General features: G+C 49.5%; 1 protein-coding gene across 1 annotated transcript in view; it reads left to right on the plus strand.

Annotated features, from left to right (window-relative positions):
• LOC103351035 (nidogen-1) overlaps positions 1 to 19,618 on the plus strand; it is a 50,369-nt gene that overhangs the window by 20,601 nt on the left and 10,150 nt on the right. Inside the window, exons 7-10 of the mRNA XM_070054982.1 lie at positions 1,170 to 1,319; positions 2,250 to 2,372; positions 12,557 to 12,787; positions 14,909 to 15,085. Coding sequence (XP_069911083.1) covers positions 1,170 to 1,319; positions 2,250 to 2,372; positions 12,557 to 12,787; positions 14,909 to 15,085 — 681 coding nt within the window. The remainder of the gene's footprint in view (positions 1 to 1,169; positions 1,320 to 2,249; positions 2,373 to 12,556; positions 12,788 to 14,908; positions 15,086 to 19,618) is intronic.

Here is a 19,618-nt window from a genome sequence, read left to right on the forward strand (position 1 = left end):
GATTCCAGAGCTTACTTTTAACGGCAGCACTTACGTCCCATCTGGCTCAGCCTCGGTCAGCAGGCTCTTTGCTGCTGGAGCGGTGACGTGCACAGTCACAGAGATCCTGGGACAGGTGGGTGGGAGGCAGGTGACCTGGGTTTTTGAGGTTGTGTCTCCGTCACGGGGGAGCTGCTTTGCGGACTGCCATACTTGGGCATTTTCCATAAACCTGGGACTTCCTCTTTTCCTGCAAAGCATGTTTTTGTGGAGGGAAGACAGGCTTCAGCTTGCCCATAAGTCCCTGTAACGTGAAGGCACAGATGCCTCCGAGTGGGCCCAGCCCTGATCCTGGCCTGATGTATGGGGCATGGTCCAACTTCGAATTTCACTTACCCGTCACTTGGGTGTCTTTGTGCAGTGTGCAACACTGTGCCCCAGCCCTTATGTCATGGCGAGAAGAGGGCCGGGCTTAAGCAAAAGGCTGTGGTACACACAGCGCCCGGGCTTTGCCTCCCCAGTGCTCTGCTCTCCCTCCTCTGTGGGTCAGGAAAAGCCATGGAAAGCATTTAGTGCGGGCCTAGTTTTAGAATTTCGGGTAACTAGAGGCTGTGTGAAAGCGCCCGAGCTCCTGTGCCCTGCCCTTTTCTCCTCCTCGTGAGTAACTTCCTTGCCCGGAGTTGTCTTTCTTCCTTGTGAAGCCTCCTTCCTTGTCTTCTGCTGCCTCATTTCCCAGCCCCCACCTGCCCGCATGGGTCTCCCAGGGACCGTGTCAGGGGGACAGTAGCATCTCCAGGCTGGCCACCCCTTGTCTGATCATTCCAGGTCAGAGCACGGTTCTTTTCCAGGGTTCAAAAATGAAGGAACCAGGAAAGCAAAACCCCAACTGACCATTTTTGATTCCTGGCTTTGTCTCTTCTCTAAGACTTCCCCTTCCTTCATCCTGCAGTGCCCGTTAGTTGAATGGGGAGGGTCAGATTTGCAGGGAGCCTGCATGTTAGGAGCCTCGAGGGAAGTGGAGCTGCACATGTTGGAGAAGCCTGAAGAAGTACCTGGAGGTCTGGGATCTGAGCAGGTCCCTCTTTACAAAGCCCCACTGGACAAAACCATTGGTGTGGAGGCAGTTTGGAAGAGCAGTGGGCCCGCTCAGGGACCTGTTCTAACACTGTGCATCAACTTTTGTTCCGAAGCTATCATGGACCAGCGTCCCATCAATTACTGTGTGACTGGCCTCCATGACTGTGACATACCCCAGCGGGCGCAGTGTGTCTACACAGGAGGCTCCTCTTACACCTGTTCCTGCCTGCCGGGTTTCTCTGGGGATGGCCGAGCCTGCCAAGGTGCGTGGTTGCTGTGTAGCTGTTCCCTGGGTGGTACTTACTGTGTGCAAGTTACCAACTCACCCTCGAATGCAAGAGAGACTTATTCAGTCGACTGCATTGGGCAGATGGGCTGCTTGAATGATGCCTTTTCTTCTGGGGGGCTGTACTGGTTGGTGTAGACATTAAGCCTTCCCCCGACTACTGTTTTATTCTGTGTGACTTGCTCACCCAGCACAGTTAGACAGCTGTTCTCTGCTAGGAATGGAGGATGTTGTTTGAGTTTCACAAAAAGACAAACAGTGTTCACATGCACGGGGCTTAAAGTCCATCCTTTTATTTAATAAGATCTATATTTTATTCACTTGGCCTCCTCTAAGAGCAAAGTTCTCTTATTGAATAAATAAATGACTGCCAATTATTGGTTGTCAGGGTGCTCTTAAATGTAACTTCAGGTAAGACAACAAATGAACATAGTACATGGGTGTCTGGGTTTGTAGAATTACTTAGCAGTATACCATAAAAGTTTTCTGAAAGTTCCAGACTTCATTAGTAGACAATTTCTAATATACTTTCTCTTCATTATTGAACATGTGGATTCTCTCATCACTGAAATTTTGCTGTCAAGCACTAAATAATATGTCTCTAAACACTAAGCCATTTTTTAAGCTCATTAATGATGGCAAGGATCATTTTATAATGGAAAGGAATCCTTTCTTCCTTTTTGCAAGCTTGATTCTTCATGAAATTGTAAATGTCAATGTGTTTGTAAATGCACTGGATAGAATTGGGGATTTATTGTTTTGAAAATTCTTGTTCAGTAAGCTGTAAGTCACTGCTCCCCCGTCAAAAGCAAGTTCACATAGATTTGAGCAAGTGACTTAAATTCTTGTGCAAACTACTAATTCTGAAAGAGTCTCATCATCCCTGGGCCCGGTGGCTGTTTTACAGATGTGGATGAATGCCAGCCGAGCCGATGCCACCCTGATGCCTTCTGCTACAACACCCCAGGATCCTTCACGTGCCAGTGCAAACCTGGCTACCAGGGAGACGGCTTCCGTTGTATACCTGGAGGTACGGCGATGGGGTGTGTGGCATTGCTGGCTCATTGCTGTCTCCATGAGTACCAAGTACAAGGCTCTGGTAGAGAAGCGGAGGTACAGAGTAGGTGTGTTTGCACACAGCATCTAAGGTTCAAGAGGTGAATCCTCTGGTTTCTCTTCAGGTCGTATAAATCTTTTGCCTTTTACTAAAGGATGTAGAGGTGAACGATCAGAGAATGGGCTGGTGCTGCCCACATGGGCCCTACATGTGCTGGCAACCTGGGGGCTGATCATCCATATAACTTGAGCCAGCAGTGCAGGGTAAGACCTGGGCTGTGTGTCAGGTTCCCCAGAGAACCTCATGGTTCTGTCACACATGAAGACACATATGATTGCATATACATGCATGTGTGTGCATATGCATATATATGTGTGTATATATGTGAGCATAAAGAGATTCATGGTAAGATTAGCTCATATCGTTATGGAGGCTTACAGTTCCCAGTGTCTGCATTTAGCAAGCAGAAGACCCAAAAAAACTGATGGTTTCAAGAGGGCTCAGAACCAGGAGAGCTCACGGTGTAGTCCAGTCTGAAGCTGGCAGGCTTGAGAACCGGGAAAAGCTGATGTTTAAGAAAAAGGGAAAAGAAAGGATGGTCTAGAGGTGTCAAGAGGAATCCTGCCTTTCACTCAGGGCAAGGTCAGTGTTTTTGTTCTGCTCGGGCCTTCCACTGGTTGGATGAGGCCCACCGCACAAGGGAGGCCCATGGTACAAGGGAGGCCCATCTGCTCAACTGAGTCTGTCAAGTAAAATGTTCATCTCATCCCAGACACCCTCGGAGAAGCACCTAGAAGAATAGTTGACCAAACAGCTGGGCCCTCTGTAGCCATCTCAAGTTGACACATAGCCAGCACAGGTTCCTTTGTGTCCGGGGCGTGTGGGGTGTGGGGTGTGGGGTGTGGGGTGTGGGGATGTAGGCTGAGGCCTCCATAGGATGGTCTGCATTGATCTGTGTGGCTTCTCGGGTTGCTGCTGCTCTGAGACCCGAGCAGCATCTTGTTAGAGCGTGAGGATCATGACAGCTCCAGTCCACTACCTGGCCTGAGTCGGGGAACTCGGGAAGCACCCAGCCAGTGCTGTGGGATCAATGCACACCCCCAGCTGCCCTTTGTGAGGCTCCTGCTGTGTGCTCCTGACAGATGCTGTTTCACATAAGGCTCATAGCTGTCTTTTGAAGTAAGTACAATTACTCTCTCAAATCACAGAGGATGCTGAAATGGAAAAAGAGAAAGGTGTAACCAAGGTCACCCAGGGAGTCGCTGCCAGAACTGAGATTGAAATCCAGCCTGCTGGATTGAGTCCAAATCCACATTCAGACTTCTCAACCACACACAGTGTTCTGACATGAGATTGCAGATGTACTTGACACATCAGACTGGAGTTTGCCTGTTGTATTTATTTTTAATGACTGCTACTGTGCTGGTCAGATACATTCATGCCACTAAAAATGTTTTCAGTAAGAGATAAGTGGGATTTTCATCTCCCCACATTCTAAAGCGGTTAATTATTGCTTAGATGTCCATCCATATCACTGGTCAGTGATGGAGTCTGTGGCTGTGGTGGGGCTCACAGCTGTTAATAGTTGTTGAAGAAATAAGTGAGCACACCTGTTTCCATTCCACCAACAGTTCATGGAAGTATTTATCCACATTCTCCCTAGGTCTAGTTTTTAGGAGAAAATATCAGATTCAAGTCTGAACTTTGATATATCACACTGCATGTTGCTGATCTGCTTTGAACAAGAGTCAGCAAACTGCAGACCCTGAGCCAAATCTGGCCCATGGTTTGTTTTTGTAAATAAAGTTTTATTGGAACACAGCCATCTGTATAATGTATGGCTGCTTTCTTGTTACAGAGGCAGGGTTCGGCACTTGTCCCAGAGACTATGAAGCCTGCAAAGCTTACAAAGTCTGCATAGCCTCCTGGCTGGTTCCTGACAGAAGTGTGCTGACTCCTTGGCTTAGAGGGGCCAGATGGGGCCAGCCTTTTTGATCCTGAAACTATGGGTCATGACCACGGTATTGCTCATAGATTTTGATAGGCAGATTCCATAAAGACCAGTTCGTGATCATTTGAGTCAAGGCATTCCAGCAGCTATTAAAAATGACTAGCATTCATTATTTCCTTAGGCTTGCTTCACATCTCCAGTTCAAAGGGAAGCAGATGTTTCATTTTCTGAGTTTTGTTTTTTTTACCCTGACTCCTTGTCCCCTTGTTAAGGCTCTGTTGACTAAACAGAAACAAATCCAGACCTGTAGACTGGGTTATAAAGATGGGCCAAGGATAAATCCAACAAGAGCTGTTTGCCAGAATTGTTTATGTATTTGGTCGTGTCCCTTAAGAAATTCCTTATCTAGTTATAAACTCAAGAAATGGCTAAGAACGCTCATTGAGTGCAGTTTGCAATAGCAGAAAGTCTCAATGGCTGTCAGCAGGAGGAGTGCACAGAGGACTTAGGGCAGAATCCATGCCATGAAACAGCATCCAGCAGCTAGAACAAATGAACTCAAGTTAATGGATAAACCTCAAAACCATATGTTGTTGGGGGGCAGGGGCTACAAAAAGATCTGTACAGTATGATTCCATGTGTAGAAAGTACAAACCAGAATGAAAATAAACCTGTGCATAAACATGCAAAAGAAAACAAAAAATGCATGTATGAGAATGAGAACGAACTTCAGGATAGAGGTTATGTCTGTTAAAAGGGACAGTTGGGAGTGGGGTGGGCTATGTCTTAGTGTGTTTGGGCTGCTGTAACACCTTAGCCTGAGTAATTTATAAACCACAGGAATCTGTTCTCACAGTTCCAAGGCTGAGAAGTCCAAGATCAAGGTGCTGGCAAATTCAGTGCATGGTGAGGGCCCACTTCCAGGTCCACAGGTGGCCAGAGGGGCTCACGTGGCAGAACGGGTGAGAGTCTCTCTGAGGCCTCTTTCATAAGGGCACGAATTCCATTCATGAGGACTCTGCCTCCATGACCTAATCACCTCCCAAAGGCTCCAGCAGAAATGCATGGGGGACACAGATATTCAAACCGTAGCCCTGGGGCTACATTGGCATTATTTTTCAGCTGAATATAATGTACAGATTTTAATTATATTCTAAATGTTGTATGACTAAAATATTGTGTGAAATATTCCAGAGAGAAAAATAATGTGTAGTGTCATGTGGGCTCCTGGTGCTATACATAATGAAAGCCAGGGGTCCAACAGCACCTGTTGGTACCTACCCTGTAGAGAAGGCCCAGTTTCCAAAAAAACTGAATGGAAACTTAAAGGTCCCACCAAGATCCTGGCTGCTGCAGTGTTGACTGATGACAGAACAGAAGAAATAACACTTGGTTCCCCTCTCTCCTTCTGCACTCTTCCCCACAGCCCAGGTAGGGGTTGTGAAACCAGCTTAGTGGATCACACTCATCACTTCCTTCTGAATCGAGTGAATGAAAACAATAACCTAGAAAATACCAGCACATAGAGTATGTGCAGTAGGGTCGAGCGTTGTTTCATTAAACAATACTCATATGTATGCTGGTGCATGTGCATGGGTGACTACGTGTGTGTGTGTACTGAGATGCCAAGTAAAATGTGTTTCTTTTCCTGAGTCATGGTTAGTAAGCTTGAGAGCCACCATATTGGTTACCTATTGTTGTATAGCAAGTATAGGTTGAATATACCTAGTCCAGAAATATGAAATTATCCAAAACCCCAAATTTTTTGAGTGCCACTTTGTTAGCAAAATTTTAGACTTTTGGAGCATTTCAGATTTTCAAGTTAAGAATGCTTGACCAGTAGTTTAGACAAATATCCACAAGTTCAAAATCTGAAACAGTTCTGGTTCCAAACATTTCAGATAAGGAACACTCAGTCCATATCCCTAAACTAGCCACTTAAGACCATAAGCATTTATTATCTCACTGTTTCTGGAGGTCAGGAATTTAGGAGCTGCTCCCCCGGGCTGTCCTGGCTCAGAGCCTCCTATGAGGTCACTGTCAAGATGTTATACAGGCTGTGGCCTTCTCTGGTGGCAGAGAAACGTCCCCGCTGCAGGCCCCACGTGGTTGCTGGCTGTCCTCAGTGTGTCACAACATGGATCTCTTCAAGGCCTGAGAGCTGGCTTCTTCCCCAACAAGTGATGGCAGGGAGGGGGCTGGAGAGCTGAGCCCAAGAAGGAAGCCACAGTCTTTTATATCCTGCTCTGAGTAGGGACATCTGTCACTTCCGCTGATCCTCTTAGTGTCAAGCCAGACCTCTTAACAGTGTAGACGGAGCTACCCAAGGGTGTGAATTCCAGGAGGTGGGGAGAAAGGGGCCCACCTTGGAGGGTGACCAGCCCAGCTGCTGACCTGCCTGGACAACACCAGGAATGACTACTGCCTAGAGTTTTGTAACAAAGGGCGTTTGCTAGTGGTCTTCAAAAGTCCTGGCTGGAGGTGTAAGCCCTGTCATTAAGGGCAGGCTCCAAGCCTGTGGCTGCTCCCTCGCGTCTCTCAACCCCTGGCACCAGTGTGTTTCCCAGCATACTCCCAACAGTGCACACCACACATTGTAGAGAGAAGGCAAATGGAAGAGCTCAGAGAGCAGCACTGCAAGGCGAGAGGGAAGCGTGCAGGATAACACAACCTGGAGAGGCAACAGGGGATGATTCAGTACACAGGCTTTTGTTTCATAGCCTTCTGCGGCTTGTTTTATGGTTCATGTTTCAAGCAAACCCCAAGTGAAGAAGCCAGGATTTCCTAGTCCAAGCTGAAAGGGGCTCTGGAAATGCCGTAATTCATCTTTTCATTGTATAAACCAGGATTGGGAGGCCTGAATAATTTCTTAGCTTACCAAAAAGCTTGCTTGAATTCTTTATATAAAAAGGCTTTTTCATAGCAGTTTTTCTCAAAATATAGTCATATCCAGACCTTGAAGAAACAGTTAAGATCCCTGGAGTTTATGCAAGTTATTTTGATTATAGATAAAAAGCCCAGTATCAACTCTCTTTTCTTTTTCAAAAAGATTTATCTATTTATTTGAAAGGCAGAGTTACAGAGAAAGAGATCTTCATCTGTTGGTTCACTCCCCAGATAACCCACAATAGCTGGGGCTGAGCCAGGTTGAAGCTGAGGGCCAGGAGCTTTGTCAGGATCTCCCATGTGGGTGGCAGAGGCCTAAACACCTGGGCCATCTTTCATGGCTTCCCAGGCACATTATCAGGGAGCCGGATCAAAAGTGGAGCAGCCAGGACTTGAATACGATAATGGCATCATGGGCTGTGGTTTAACCGCTGACCCCTCAACTACTTTTCTAAGAGCAAAAGAGGTGTACACATTAAATGCAATTACAGATGATAAATTTCCAATCAGCAGTAATTTACTGGGTGGATTGCTGTTTGAGATGAAATTGTCACTCCTGCTCTTGGCTCCTGTCCTGGGCGGGCACCTTTCTGTCTTTGCTGGTGATTCCAATTAACCTGCGTAAGAAGCTGTGATACTGCTCACCCAAAAGATAAATCAAAGTGAATCTTCAGGCAGAGGTTTGACACAGCCATTAAAACAACAGTTTGTGGTGTGGGCAGGAGGGCAGCTCCATGGCACAGTAGGTTAATCCGCCTGCAGTGTCGGCATCCCATATGGGTGCCGGTTCTAGTCCTGGCTGTCCCTCTTCCAATCCAGCTTTCTGCTGTGCCCTGGTAAATCAATGGAGGATGGCCCAAGTGCTTGGGCCCCTTCACCCGCGTGGGAGAACTGGAAGAAGTTCCTGGCTCCTGGCTTCGGATCAGCACAGCTCTGGCCATTGCGGTCATCTGGGGAGTGAACCAACACAAGGAAGACCTCTCTGTCTCTCCCTCTCAGTGGCAGTAACTCTACCTCTCAAATAAATGAAATCTTAAACACTTTCGGTGCCTTTATCCTATACTGGAGTGCTTGAGTTTGAGTCTTGGCTCCACTTCGGATTCCAGCTTCCTGTTGCTGTACACCCTGGAAGGCAGCAGGTTGTGGTGCAAGTAATTGGATCCCTGCTACCCATCTGGGGGCCCCAGTGTGAGTTCCGGGCTCCTGGCTTCAGCCTGGCCCAGCTCCAGCTATGGCAGGCATTTGGGGAATGAGTGAGTGAATGGCAGATCTCTTTCTGTTTCTCTCCCTTTCAAGTAAAAATAATGAACGTTCTCCTCAGTTGTGCACCCCTGTGTTGCTGGCCTCTCATCTCACTCCTTGACTTTATAGTTTAATTCTTCATCAGAGGTATCTGAAATCGCTGCCTTCCATTTCTTTTCTCCCATTACTTTTTTTCCCTACAGTTTTCTTATAAAATAACACATAGGTACAGAAAACCATGCAGAACATGTGGGTAGTTCAGGGAGTTATTCTGAAGTGACCCCCTTGTCCCCAGCACCCAGATCAAGAGTTAGAACTCTGCCACCTGCCCCAGAACCCCTCCATGTGCTCAGTCCCCCCCCCACCTCCTCCCTCTCCTCGGGGCAGCACAAACCTGACTTCTGTACTAATCAGTGCCCTGCACTTCTTAGGATTTTTCTCACACTCTCGAACATTCCTTGACACTGCAGGCTGAGTGCTGCCCACGTGTCTATCACTGGCCCCCTCCATCCATCCTTTTCCTTGCATTGGGTCTACTCAAGGACACACACCTTTTGAGTCTTGTTTCCCAATTCTGGATTTGGCTGATCATGTACTCCTGGTATAGTTGAGCGTGCTCCTCTGTCCTCTACATGGCCTGCCCGTGCCCTCTCTGACCACGGCCTCCCCCTTCCCTCCCTTGCATCTCTTGAACTGCCCCATTTCCAGGTGAGCAGGCTCCTCATTGGTCCTTGTGGTTCTGCCACGCCTTCCCTTACTAGAATTCCTCTCTTACTTAAACCCCAGGGACCACCTGTCACACAGCCACACAGCTGATCTTACCATGCCCTGAGTGTCTCGGCTTCATTTCTCTGCTCCCCTAGCCTCCTGTTCAGACCACTGCCAGCCACTTCCCCTACTGTGCTCTCCTGCCCAGGGTCCTCATCTTTCCCATTAGCCTGTGACCTCGGGGACTCACCTGTGAGCGGGGCACCTGGCTGTCAACAGTAAATACTTTTATTTATTTATTTGACCGGTTAGGGTTATAGACAGTGAGAGAGAGAAAGAGACAAAGGTCCTTCCTTCTGCTGGCCAACTCTCCACATGGCCACTAGGGCCAGTGCACTGTGCCAATCTGAAGCCAGGAGCCAGGTGCTTCCTCCTGGTCTCCCATGTGGGTGTAGGGCCCCAGCACTTGGGGCATCTTCCACTGCCCTCCTGGGTCACAGTAGAGAGCTGGAATGGAAGAGGAGCAGCTGGGAATAGACCCCGGCACCCACATGGGATGCCAGTGCTGCAGGTGGAGGATCAACCAAGTGAGGCTTGGCGCCAGGCCCAACAGTAAATTCTTAACACAACAGAGAGGTGATTCAAGCTTCTTGGTGTGAAAAGTTTGCTGAACACAGTGATTCTTTAAAAAGGTTTATTTATTTGAAGAGAAGAGTTAGAGGGAGAGAGAGAAATGTTCTACCCACTTGTTCATTCCCTAAATGGCTGCTACAGCCGGGGATGGGCCAGGCTGAAGCCAGGAGTCAAATTCCGTCTCTGTCTCCCACTTGGGTGGCAGTGGTCCAAGCTCTCGGGCCTTCTGCCTCCTACCCAGGTGCAATAGCAGGGTGCTGGATTGGAAGTGGAGCAGTCAGGACTCATTGGGGATGCTGGTGTTTCAGTTAGAGGCTTAATGTCAGGGGCACCACCATGTCAGCCCCTACATACAGTGATTTCAAAGCCTACAGCAGCAGGGTTTTGGAAGGGGGCTGGGGGGGAGCACTCTGGGACACAGGGATGAAGAAAGCTCAACAGTGCACTTTCAAATGGTGACAAGAGAGATGGCACTCACAAGCTACAGGGCTAACTGCTTTTCCTGGTGTTGCATGCTTTTTTTTTTTTTTTTTAATACTTTTATTGGAGCTGGTGCTGTTGTGTAATAGATTAATCCTCTGCCTGCAATGCTGGCATCCCATATGGGCACTGTTTCTAGTCCTGGCTGCTCCTCTTCCAGTCTAGCTCTCTGCTATGGCCTGGGAAAGCAGTAGAAGATGGCCCAGGTGCTTAAGCCCCTGCACTGCATGGGAGTCCTGGAAGAAGCTCCTGGCTTCGGATCGGCGCAGCTCTAGCCATTGTGGCAGTTTGCAGAGTGAAGAAACAGAAGGAAGACCTTTCTCTCTGTGTCTTTCCTCTCACTGTCTATGACTCTACCTCTCAAATTAATAGATAAAATCTTTTAAAAAATACTTTTATTTATTTGAGAGAGTTATATAGGGAGAGGTATCTTCCATCCATTGGTTCACTCCCCAAATGGCCTCAATAACCAGAGCTGAAGTGATCAGAAGCCAGGTGCCAGAAGCTTCTTCTGGCTCTCCCACTTGGGTACAGGGGCCCAGGGTCTTGAGCCATCCTTCACTGCTTTCCCAGGCACATTAGCAGAGAGCTGGATTGGAAGTGGAACACCCGAGACTTGAACTGGCACCCATATGGGATGGTGGTACTGCAGGCTGGGGCTTTAACCTGCTGTGCCACAGTGCCAGCCCTTCCACGCCCTTTCTGCTTTCCACTCTTTGTGCTTTGCTCATTGCCAGCTCCCCTCCCCTCCCTGGATGTGCTGCTTCCTCCCCAATCCTGGAAGGCTGGGAGAAGCCTTGAAGAGCATTCTGCTACTAGAAGGATCTACTGTGTTTTCTACAAGTAGTAGTGTTTGTAACAAATCCCTGGGGACAGCAGGATCAAGACCATGTCAGGCTGCCAGTGTCTTCTTTATTTGTGAACCTCCACTCTTGGAAATGTGCTGTCCGGGAACATTTGGCAGCTCATGAGATGAGGCTGTGAGCTGCGGGTCTCAGTGCCAGCAGAGGCCAGGCGTCATCCGCCACACTGGCATTACTGCATGCAAGGATGTATGCTGTGGAGGTGCTTAGAGCAGGTGTAGCCCCTGGGAGCAGCACAGCTCTGATCGTGCAGGAAGATATTGGATAAACAGTGTCTCCCCATGAAAATTCCATTTTTTAAAAAAGACTTTATTTATTTGAAGAGGTAGAGTTGCAGAGTAGAAGAGAGAGGTCTTCCATCTGTTGGTTCACTCCAAAATTGGCTGGAGCCAGGACAGTGCGAAACCAGAACTTAGGAGCTTCTTCTGGGTCTCCCACAAGGGTACAGAGGCCCAAATACTTGTGCCATTTTCCACTGCCTTCCCAGGCCACAGGCAGAGAGCTGAATTGGAAGAGGAGCAGCCAGGACATGAACTGGCGCCTTGGGATGCTGGCACCACAGGCAGAGGCTTAGCCTTCCATGCTAAGCTTTCTGTGACACTTCCACTCTTAGGTAGCCCACAGGTCCTGCTGTTGCTTCAAGTCTTTTCTTCCCAGAGAGGCTCCACATTTCCTGACCACTCCTCCCCTCCCCCACTCCAGAGTGAATCCGAGACTGTAATAGCCATTATTTCACAGAACACAGAGACACAGCTTTAACCTGACGAGGGAGTGGGATGCAAATCTGAAGATCAAGAATGCGCTTTCTTCATAACTTCCCTCCCTCTCATTCTCTGGCCTTCACCTTGAGAAAAGTCATCCCAACTTCCTGCCACTGGTCAGATAAGTATCAGGTCTTCCTCCTGCAGCAGATCAGAGGCGATGAGTAAGAGGCAGCTTGCCAGAGTTATTTTATCAGCCAGAAGCAAGCCTAGGAAGTATGTCCATGTGAGTGTTACTCCAGCTCTCTGCCCCTCCATCCTCTGGGCCCTTGATGGAAAATCCTCCGTGGAGGCCTGGGGCCCTCAGCAGGAGGCTCCCCTGGGAGCCCCTGGGCTGCTCCCACTGCCTGCTGGCCAGGCTGAGGAACCATCCCAGGAATCCCACTGAGCTCATCACATCATCAGCTTTCCGTAAGCGTGCTTGAAATTCCATTTCCTGACTCAGAATTGAGGCTTCCTCCTCCTTTTTGTAAGTTCAAGATTACAGCACTTTACAAGTCCCACTGAAGAAATTCTAGATCCCTCAAGATTGTGTGTGTTGGCCAAATACCACATGAACACAAAACAGTCAGCCACATAAAATGGAAGAATCTGTACTCTCTTAAAAGTGTGGCTTGGTGACAGCACACACAGAGCTGGAGAAGACCCGGTGCCAGCTGGAGCGAGAACACATTCTTGGAGCGGGGGGGGGGGCAGCAGATGCACAGCGGCCCCGCCCACCATGGCTGTTTGTCCCCAAGTGTGATGAGCACGGACACTACTCGCCTACCCAGTGCCACGGCAGCACGGGCTACCGCTGGTGCGTGGATTGCGATGGCCATGAGGTGGAGGGCACGAGGACCAGACCCGGGATGAGGCCCCCATGTAAGTGGAGGGCGGGCTGTGCTTGGATTCATGCCCCAGCAGGGCCTCCGGGGCCGAATAAGCAGTGCCTGTCCCCTTCCCTGACCCCCTTCTACCCTCTGCCCCTCTCCATCTTCTCACCTTCCCCTCCCTCTCCACACACTGGCAATTTCTGTCAGTCCTCAGTGGGACCTGCTGCACCACCACTGTGATGTGGCAGGGAGCGGATGGTGCTCTGGTGAACATTGGTGGTCCCCCAGGTGAATGCTGGGATGCGCCACAGCAGGACAGGGTGGGGGTGGGGAGGCGAGCCCTTCCTTGGGTCTCTGCTTCCTCGGGGTAGGGGTAGCTGATTCTCACCCTTGCAGCACTCACCTCCTTCACAGTCAGGGCCCAGGGCCTTGAGGGGCTCTGGTGGATTTTCAAATCCGAGGCACAGACTGCCGCAAAGGTTGCTGTGCCTGCCTATAGCACTGGGAAGGCGCCATGCTGAGGGCTGGGGGCCCTGTCTGAGACCCCGCTGGGCTACGTGGCTGTGAATGAGGCTCCTCCAGCCTCAGCCTCAACAGCAGATAGGAACAAAATCATCCTAAGGTGCGCCTTCAGCTCTGAAATGCTGGTTCTGGCCCAGAAACTGGTCACTGTCACAGATGCCACAAGCAGACCTAACCAATCCTTGAGTCTCTGTTCTCAAATTACCTAATAATAATCATAGATGGACAACCTCCCCCACCCCCACATCAGCTGCTAAGAGACCGAGAAGTGGTTACTCACAGCCTTCACACAGCCAGTGTTAGCCGAGCGTCAGCGCTGTGGATACCCAGCGGACAGTCATAGTGCCAGCCCCTGAGGACGCTGAGGGACAGGCCTGCAGCCGGGGGCAGTGCAGGGCTTGTGCAGGGTGTTGGCTGGGGGGGGGGCGAGGGTACTTTCCAGAGCATGGAGCAGGGAGTGAGCCGCAGGCAGGGTGGAGGGAGTGAGGCTGTTGCTCCGGGCAGCAGAGCAGTGTCCGTGCTAAGCTGTGGACCTGGGTGTTGGTCCCGAAGACAGCAGGGAGCCCAGAAGGCTTTGGGAGGCTTTCGAGTGGTCATCAATGATGCAAAGCAGATTTTGGTTTTAGCGATATCACTGCTGGACAGCAGGAACCGGGATGCGGGCATAAGAGCCTCAGCCTCTCTTGCCAGCTTAGGATTAAGCCAGGTGAGGAATGGGAGGGGCCGACCCAGGGTGCTGGCAGTGAGACTGGAGCGGACTGATGGAACTCGAAGATTCTAGAGGTGCACTGGACTGGTTTATGTCACTAGTTAGGTGTAACAGGCAAGACAGACAAGGGAGAGAACTGGAAATGACCTTGGCGATGACCTGGTCCAGGTCTCACTTTTGAGAGACGAGGACACAGCCTAGAAAGGTGCACACACAATGAGAGAGTGACAGGGCCCAGTCCTAGGTTCCCCCAGGTCCCCCAGCACATGGTCAGTGCTCCTCCCCTGCAGCACCAGCTACCTGTGCACTCCTGGGACAGTGTCATCAGGTGAGTCAGGAAGTGGTGCCAGGGGCCAAGGTCAGCAGTTGGGAGGGCAAGGCTGAAGCTGAGGGAGAAGGAGTTCCCCACCATCCCTTAGTTCTTCAAAGCCCAGAAGGAACATGTTCCTGTTTGTCCCATGCACAGCAGTCCCAGCCCATGGCCGTGGGACAGGGCCCATAGTGCAGGCTCATTCTGCTGGGTTCCTGCAGCGACGCTTCCATTAGAAGGCGACTCCCCATGGCAGGAGATTCAGGCTGCTGCTGTTAGTGCTTGGTTCACCAGTGGCCAGCCCCAGTGTGCAAAGCAGAGCGTGAATAGCCAAGTGATCTCTGTTAAGAGGGAAGCTAAGCACTTTTTCCCCCACCTGACGCTGAATGTGAAGCCCCTGCCTACATTATCTCATCCACAAATGTCATTTGGCTGAGCATATCCTACTTCTGCTGCTTCCAGGTGGGAAATGAGTGTTGTGTGGCTATGGAGTTTGTTGGGCCATGAAGGTTATGTTACTGGATGTGTGGATGTGTGGGTGTTCACACACGGTGTGCATGTGTGTATGTGTGCATCTGTGTGTTCCTTGTGTGCACCGGCCTTGCTCATCCACCTCTACTGCAACCTAGGTCTGAGTACTGTGGCTCCACCGATTCATCAGAGACCCTTAGTACCTACTGCTGTGATCCCTCTGCCCCCTGGAACCCACCTACTCTTTGCCCAGACTGGGAAGATAGAAAACGTCCCACTGGATGGAAACACCATGAAGAAGATGGAAGCCAAGGCTTTACTGCATATGCCGGTGAGTGCTGGCTGATTGTACCTGGTGACAGCTCCTGCTCTGTGACCTGCAGAAATAAACAGGGGCCTGGGCTCAAACCCTGGAACGAGGCTTGCTCATCTTCATGGTCCTGGGTTCACTGTATTCCTGAGCTGCCTGGGAGGCTCAGAATGAATGGGAGCAGACTTAGGAAGGCCATGCAGTGATGCCTTGGTGGGGCCTCTGCAGAATTTGGTATCTCACCTGCATGCACCTGTTGTGTTTGACCTTCTGTTCCTGCTAAGTTGATCATGAGTCCATCTTTTCAAAGACATCTCGAGATCTCCTGTCTGCACTGTGGCAAGTAGCAAGCTTTGGCTTCGAGGCCTTTGAAAGCTGCAGAGATGCGTTTTGTGAATAGGACATTTGTGTGCATTATAGGTCAGTCACTTGTGAAGAGCACTCTGTTTATTAGGGACCCCTGACCTCTGCCAAGAAACCACACAGACCTGGGGGCTTTCACAGTGGACTTGGGGCCGAGTTGCCAAGAGTGGGAGGGGTGTAAGAGCCTCATGAGGAATGAAGCAGAGCCAGGGGCCCAAGTCATCAGCCCTTGTAAATGAAATTCCAGCAGATGGGTCCATTGTTCCTGAGTTGTCACACCAGGGCCTGCTGGAATCTTGGAACGATTCCATGTGTGCATCTTGCCTGTCTCAGGCCTTGCTTCCAGCTTCTCTTTTCTTCCTTGCTGCATGGATTTCCACATCACAGACGCCACACGCTACCATATCCCTTCTTTTGGGCCAGAGAAGAAACATCAGCACAAATGTATCCAAAATAAAAGAGGCTTCTCAAATGCCTCTTCCGAAGCACCCTTCATCAGATTCATGTCCTTGCCCTGCACAGAACCCTCAATGGGTCCCCAGTTGACTTTAGGAGAAAATCCAGTCCTTCCTGGATCTTGAAGACTGTAGGCAAGGTGGCTGTTGTGTTGTAGCAGTTAAGACACCATTTGGGAAACCTGCATCCCAGATCAGAGTGCCTGGTTTGAGTCTTGGCTACTCCACTTCCTATCCAGCTTCCTGCTAAGGTGCACCCTGAGAGGAAGCAGATGATAGCTCACATACTTTGGTCCCTATCTCCGATGTGGGAGACCCAGTTAAGATCTGGGCTGATGGCTTTGTGGGCATTGGAATGATGGATGGAAGACCTCTGTCTCTTTGAATTTCCAATAATATGAAAGTAAATAAATTTTTTTTTGACAGGCAGAGAGACATGGAGAGAGAAAGAGAAAGGTCCTCCTTTACCATTGGTTCACCCTCCAATGGCTGCCCTGGCCGGTGCACTGCCCTGATTGGAATCCAGGAGCCAGGTGCTTCTCCTGGTCTCCCATGTGGGTGCAGGGCCCAAGGACTTGGGCCATCCTCAACTGCACTCCTGGGTCACAGCAGAGAGCTGGCCTGGAAGAGGGGCAGTCGGGACAGAATCCGGCGGCCCGACCAGGACTAGAACCTGGGGTGCCAGCACTTAAGGCAGAGGGTTAGCCTATTGAGGTGCGGCGCCAGCCAATAAATATTTTTTTTAAAAAAACCCCTATAGGTGGCAGGCGCCGCGGCTCAGTAAGCTAATCCTCTGCCTTGCGGTGCCGGCAACCCAGGTTCTAGTCCCAGCCAGGGCACCAGATTCTGTCCCAGTTGCCCCTCTTCCAGGCCAGCTCTCTGCTGTGGCCCGGGAAGGCAGTGGAGGATGGCCCAAGTGCTTGGGCCCTGCACCCCATGGGAGACCAGGAGAAGCACCTGGCTCCTGCCATCGGATCAGCGCGGTGCGCCGGCTGCATCATGCTGGCCGCGGTGGCCATTGGAGGGTGAACCAATGGCGAAGGAAGACCTTTCTCTCTGTCTCTCTCACTGTCCACTCAGCCTGCCAAAAAAAAGAGACATAAAAAAAAAAAAACCTCTATAGGTAACATCTGTAGCATAGTAAGGTGCCAGCAAGTAGTTGACGATAATTGAGGATTTCAGAATAGCTAACAGAAAAAACACTAGTGCCTAGGCCTTTTCTGAAAGCTTTATGTTGTGAAGATTTCATGAACAATAAAAGTCAGACTTGCCAGCAGGGTTGAGCATGCATTCTCCCTCGAGCTTCTAAGCCTGGAATTGATTGTCTGAGTGTCTGTCCCATGAGGCGTTCCACTGGGATTTTCCCAAAAGCAGCAAGAAGATGAACCAAACCGTACAGAGAATCACAAGCATGTAGCAAATAGTAACTCTGATGGTTGCACCTGTTCCCAACACAATTGTCCAGTTAAGGGGTTGTCACTTCAGCTGTCACATCACAAGCTGGGATAGGTTCCCTTCTTCACCTTGTCCCCACTGCACTTGCTCTGATTGCCTGCACCGGAGGAGTACAACAGATCAGGCTGAATGCTGCAGACATTTCTCGTTTTTTTTGTTGCATCACTGATGATAAAGTGTGTGATGCTTTGGCACAGCCTGCACTTCACCACCTAACCCCAATCCCTTAAGGATACCAATTGAAATCAAGAACTCTACATTGTTTTATTGCCTACATTCAACAAGTCAGGACTGTTTTACAACAGGTGTCCTTTATCTGGCTTAAAGACCATTACAACAAAAATCCAGGCAAAAATGACCCTGTTCTGAAAAGGTCAAGAATTACATGTTGCTTAATAGGTCAGTGACTCATCAGCTTAGCTGGGAATGTTTTTCTCAAAAGACATGATCAAGCTGTTGGTACTTGTTGTGAAGTTACTTTTGTTCCTCTGTCAAATGTACACATCAAAGGGCCATCTTTGAAGTCTTTGAGCCTTATTTCATGTTTCTTTTTATTTACTTATAAGGTTCATTTTCTTTATTTTAAAGACAGAGTGAGAAGGGAGAGAGAGAGAAAGAGATCTTCCATATGCTGGTTCACTCCCCAAATGGCCATGATGGTTGGGTTTGGGCTAGGCAAAACCAGGAGCCAGAAACTCCGTCCAGGTCTCCCACGTGGGTGCAGAGGCCCAAGTACTTGAGCCATCATCTGCTACCTTCCCAGGTGCATTAGCAGAGAGCTGGATCACAAGTGGAGCAGCCGGGACTTGAATTGATGCCCATATGGGATGCTGGCACCTCAGGCAGCAGCTTTACCCCCTATGCCACAGCCCTGGTGCCCTGACCATTAATTTTCAAAACACTCAAAACACTAACTCCCCAGTTTCTATCTAGGGCATTTACAGCCAGGACTAGAACTAGCACTCATAGAGGATGCCAGAGTCGTCAGGCTGAGGCTTAACCCACTGCACATAGCACCACCCCGTCATATTTTCTTTTTATTTAGGAACGAATGTAGCTTTTTCAGTTTCCAGCTTACACGTCTCCCTAACAATTGATGTTCTGGAAGCGTCCCTATCCTGGTGAACAACCCCTGGGGCGTGTTTTCCCTTCCTTGGCTCCTTCACAGGAGACAAGAAGCTGAGGCTGAATTCACTATGTCTGGCTTTGGATACAGACCCCAAATCCTTCTCTGGGAGCCAACAGACTATATACAGTCTGCTCGTTTTCATGCTTTGGTTTAATGAATTGAAATTCAAAAATGCCTTTTTTTGCATCTTCTTTCTCTCTCTTCTCTTTCTCTCTTAAAAATGTTGCTACTATTATCTACTATTTGATTTAAAAGCCCAGTGGAAGTGGGGAGTATGTCATCAGTTGCTATTTCCTGTTGTTTTTGGACCTGATAGTCATCCAAGAAAACTTGAAGCACAGCAAGAAACATTCCAAGCAGAAAGCCTACTCACTGGGGAAACAGAATACAACCAAAACAGGATCTGTGCGAAGAAAGAACTCTATGTATTTATATATTAATATGAGGGACAGGAACTTGCGTGGTACAGGTTGGACTTCCCTAGTGCGTGAGAGTGGCGGTGGTTACCTTTTCTTCCTTATTTCGTTCAGTCCGAATCCTGGACTTCTCTTCCCTTGAGGTGAAGTCCCAGCCAAATATTCTAGGAACGATGCTAATCTGTCTCCTCTGACAGGAGCAGTGCAGCTCTGTCACCTCTGTCACCTTCCTCTCTAGGCTTCTTCCTCCCACTGAACAGTAAAGGGCAAGGCTTCCCAGCACAGCCCCCGAGGGAGTTCTTTCTGGTTGGGGGTGGAGAAGGGCTTTGGTTGTCAGGACCAGATGTTATAGAGAGACGGCGGGACATGGAGCTTCCTCCAGGGTTTCCCTGCTGGTATCCTATTGATTTTCTTGTTGACCAGCTTTGGTCCTCCTCTCTCTCTCCCTCTCTCTCTCCCTCCCTCCCTCCCTCCCTGAGTCTGAGCGGCTCCTGTTTCTCATATAGAATGTGCTCGTTCCAAATACACCCCACAGTGATCTGCTCTGTCTGAAAGCCACAAAGGGACTGACAGGGGATCAGTTTCCCTGTCTCTGTGCCTTCAGGGAGGTGGGAAGTATCTGAATACTGTATACTTCCCCACTTTATTTTGGGTAGTAAAGACCTCATTCAAGTGTGGTTTCTGATTCTTCATAAATGTCCCTTGGGAATGTCCTTTCCTGGACTTCAGTGTTTCTGTTA

Source organism: Oryctolagus cuniculus, chromosome 13 (assembly GCF_964237555.1).
Source record: "Oryctolagus cuniculus chromosome 13, mOryCun1.1, whole genome shotgun sequence".
NCBI lineage: Eukaryota > Metazoa > Chordata > Mammalia > Lagomorpha > Leporidae > Oryctolagus > Oryctolagus cuniculus.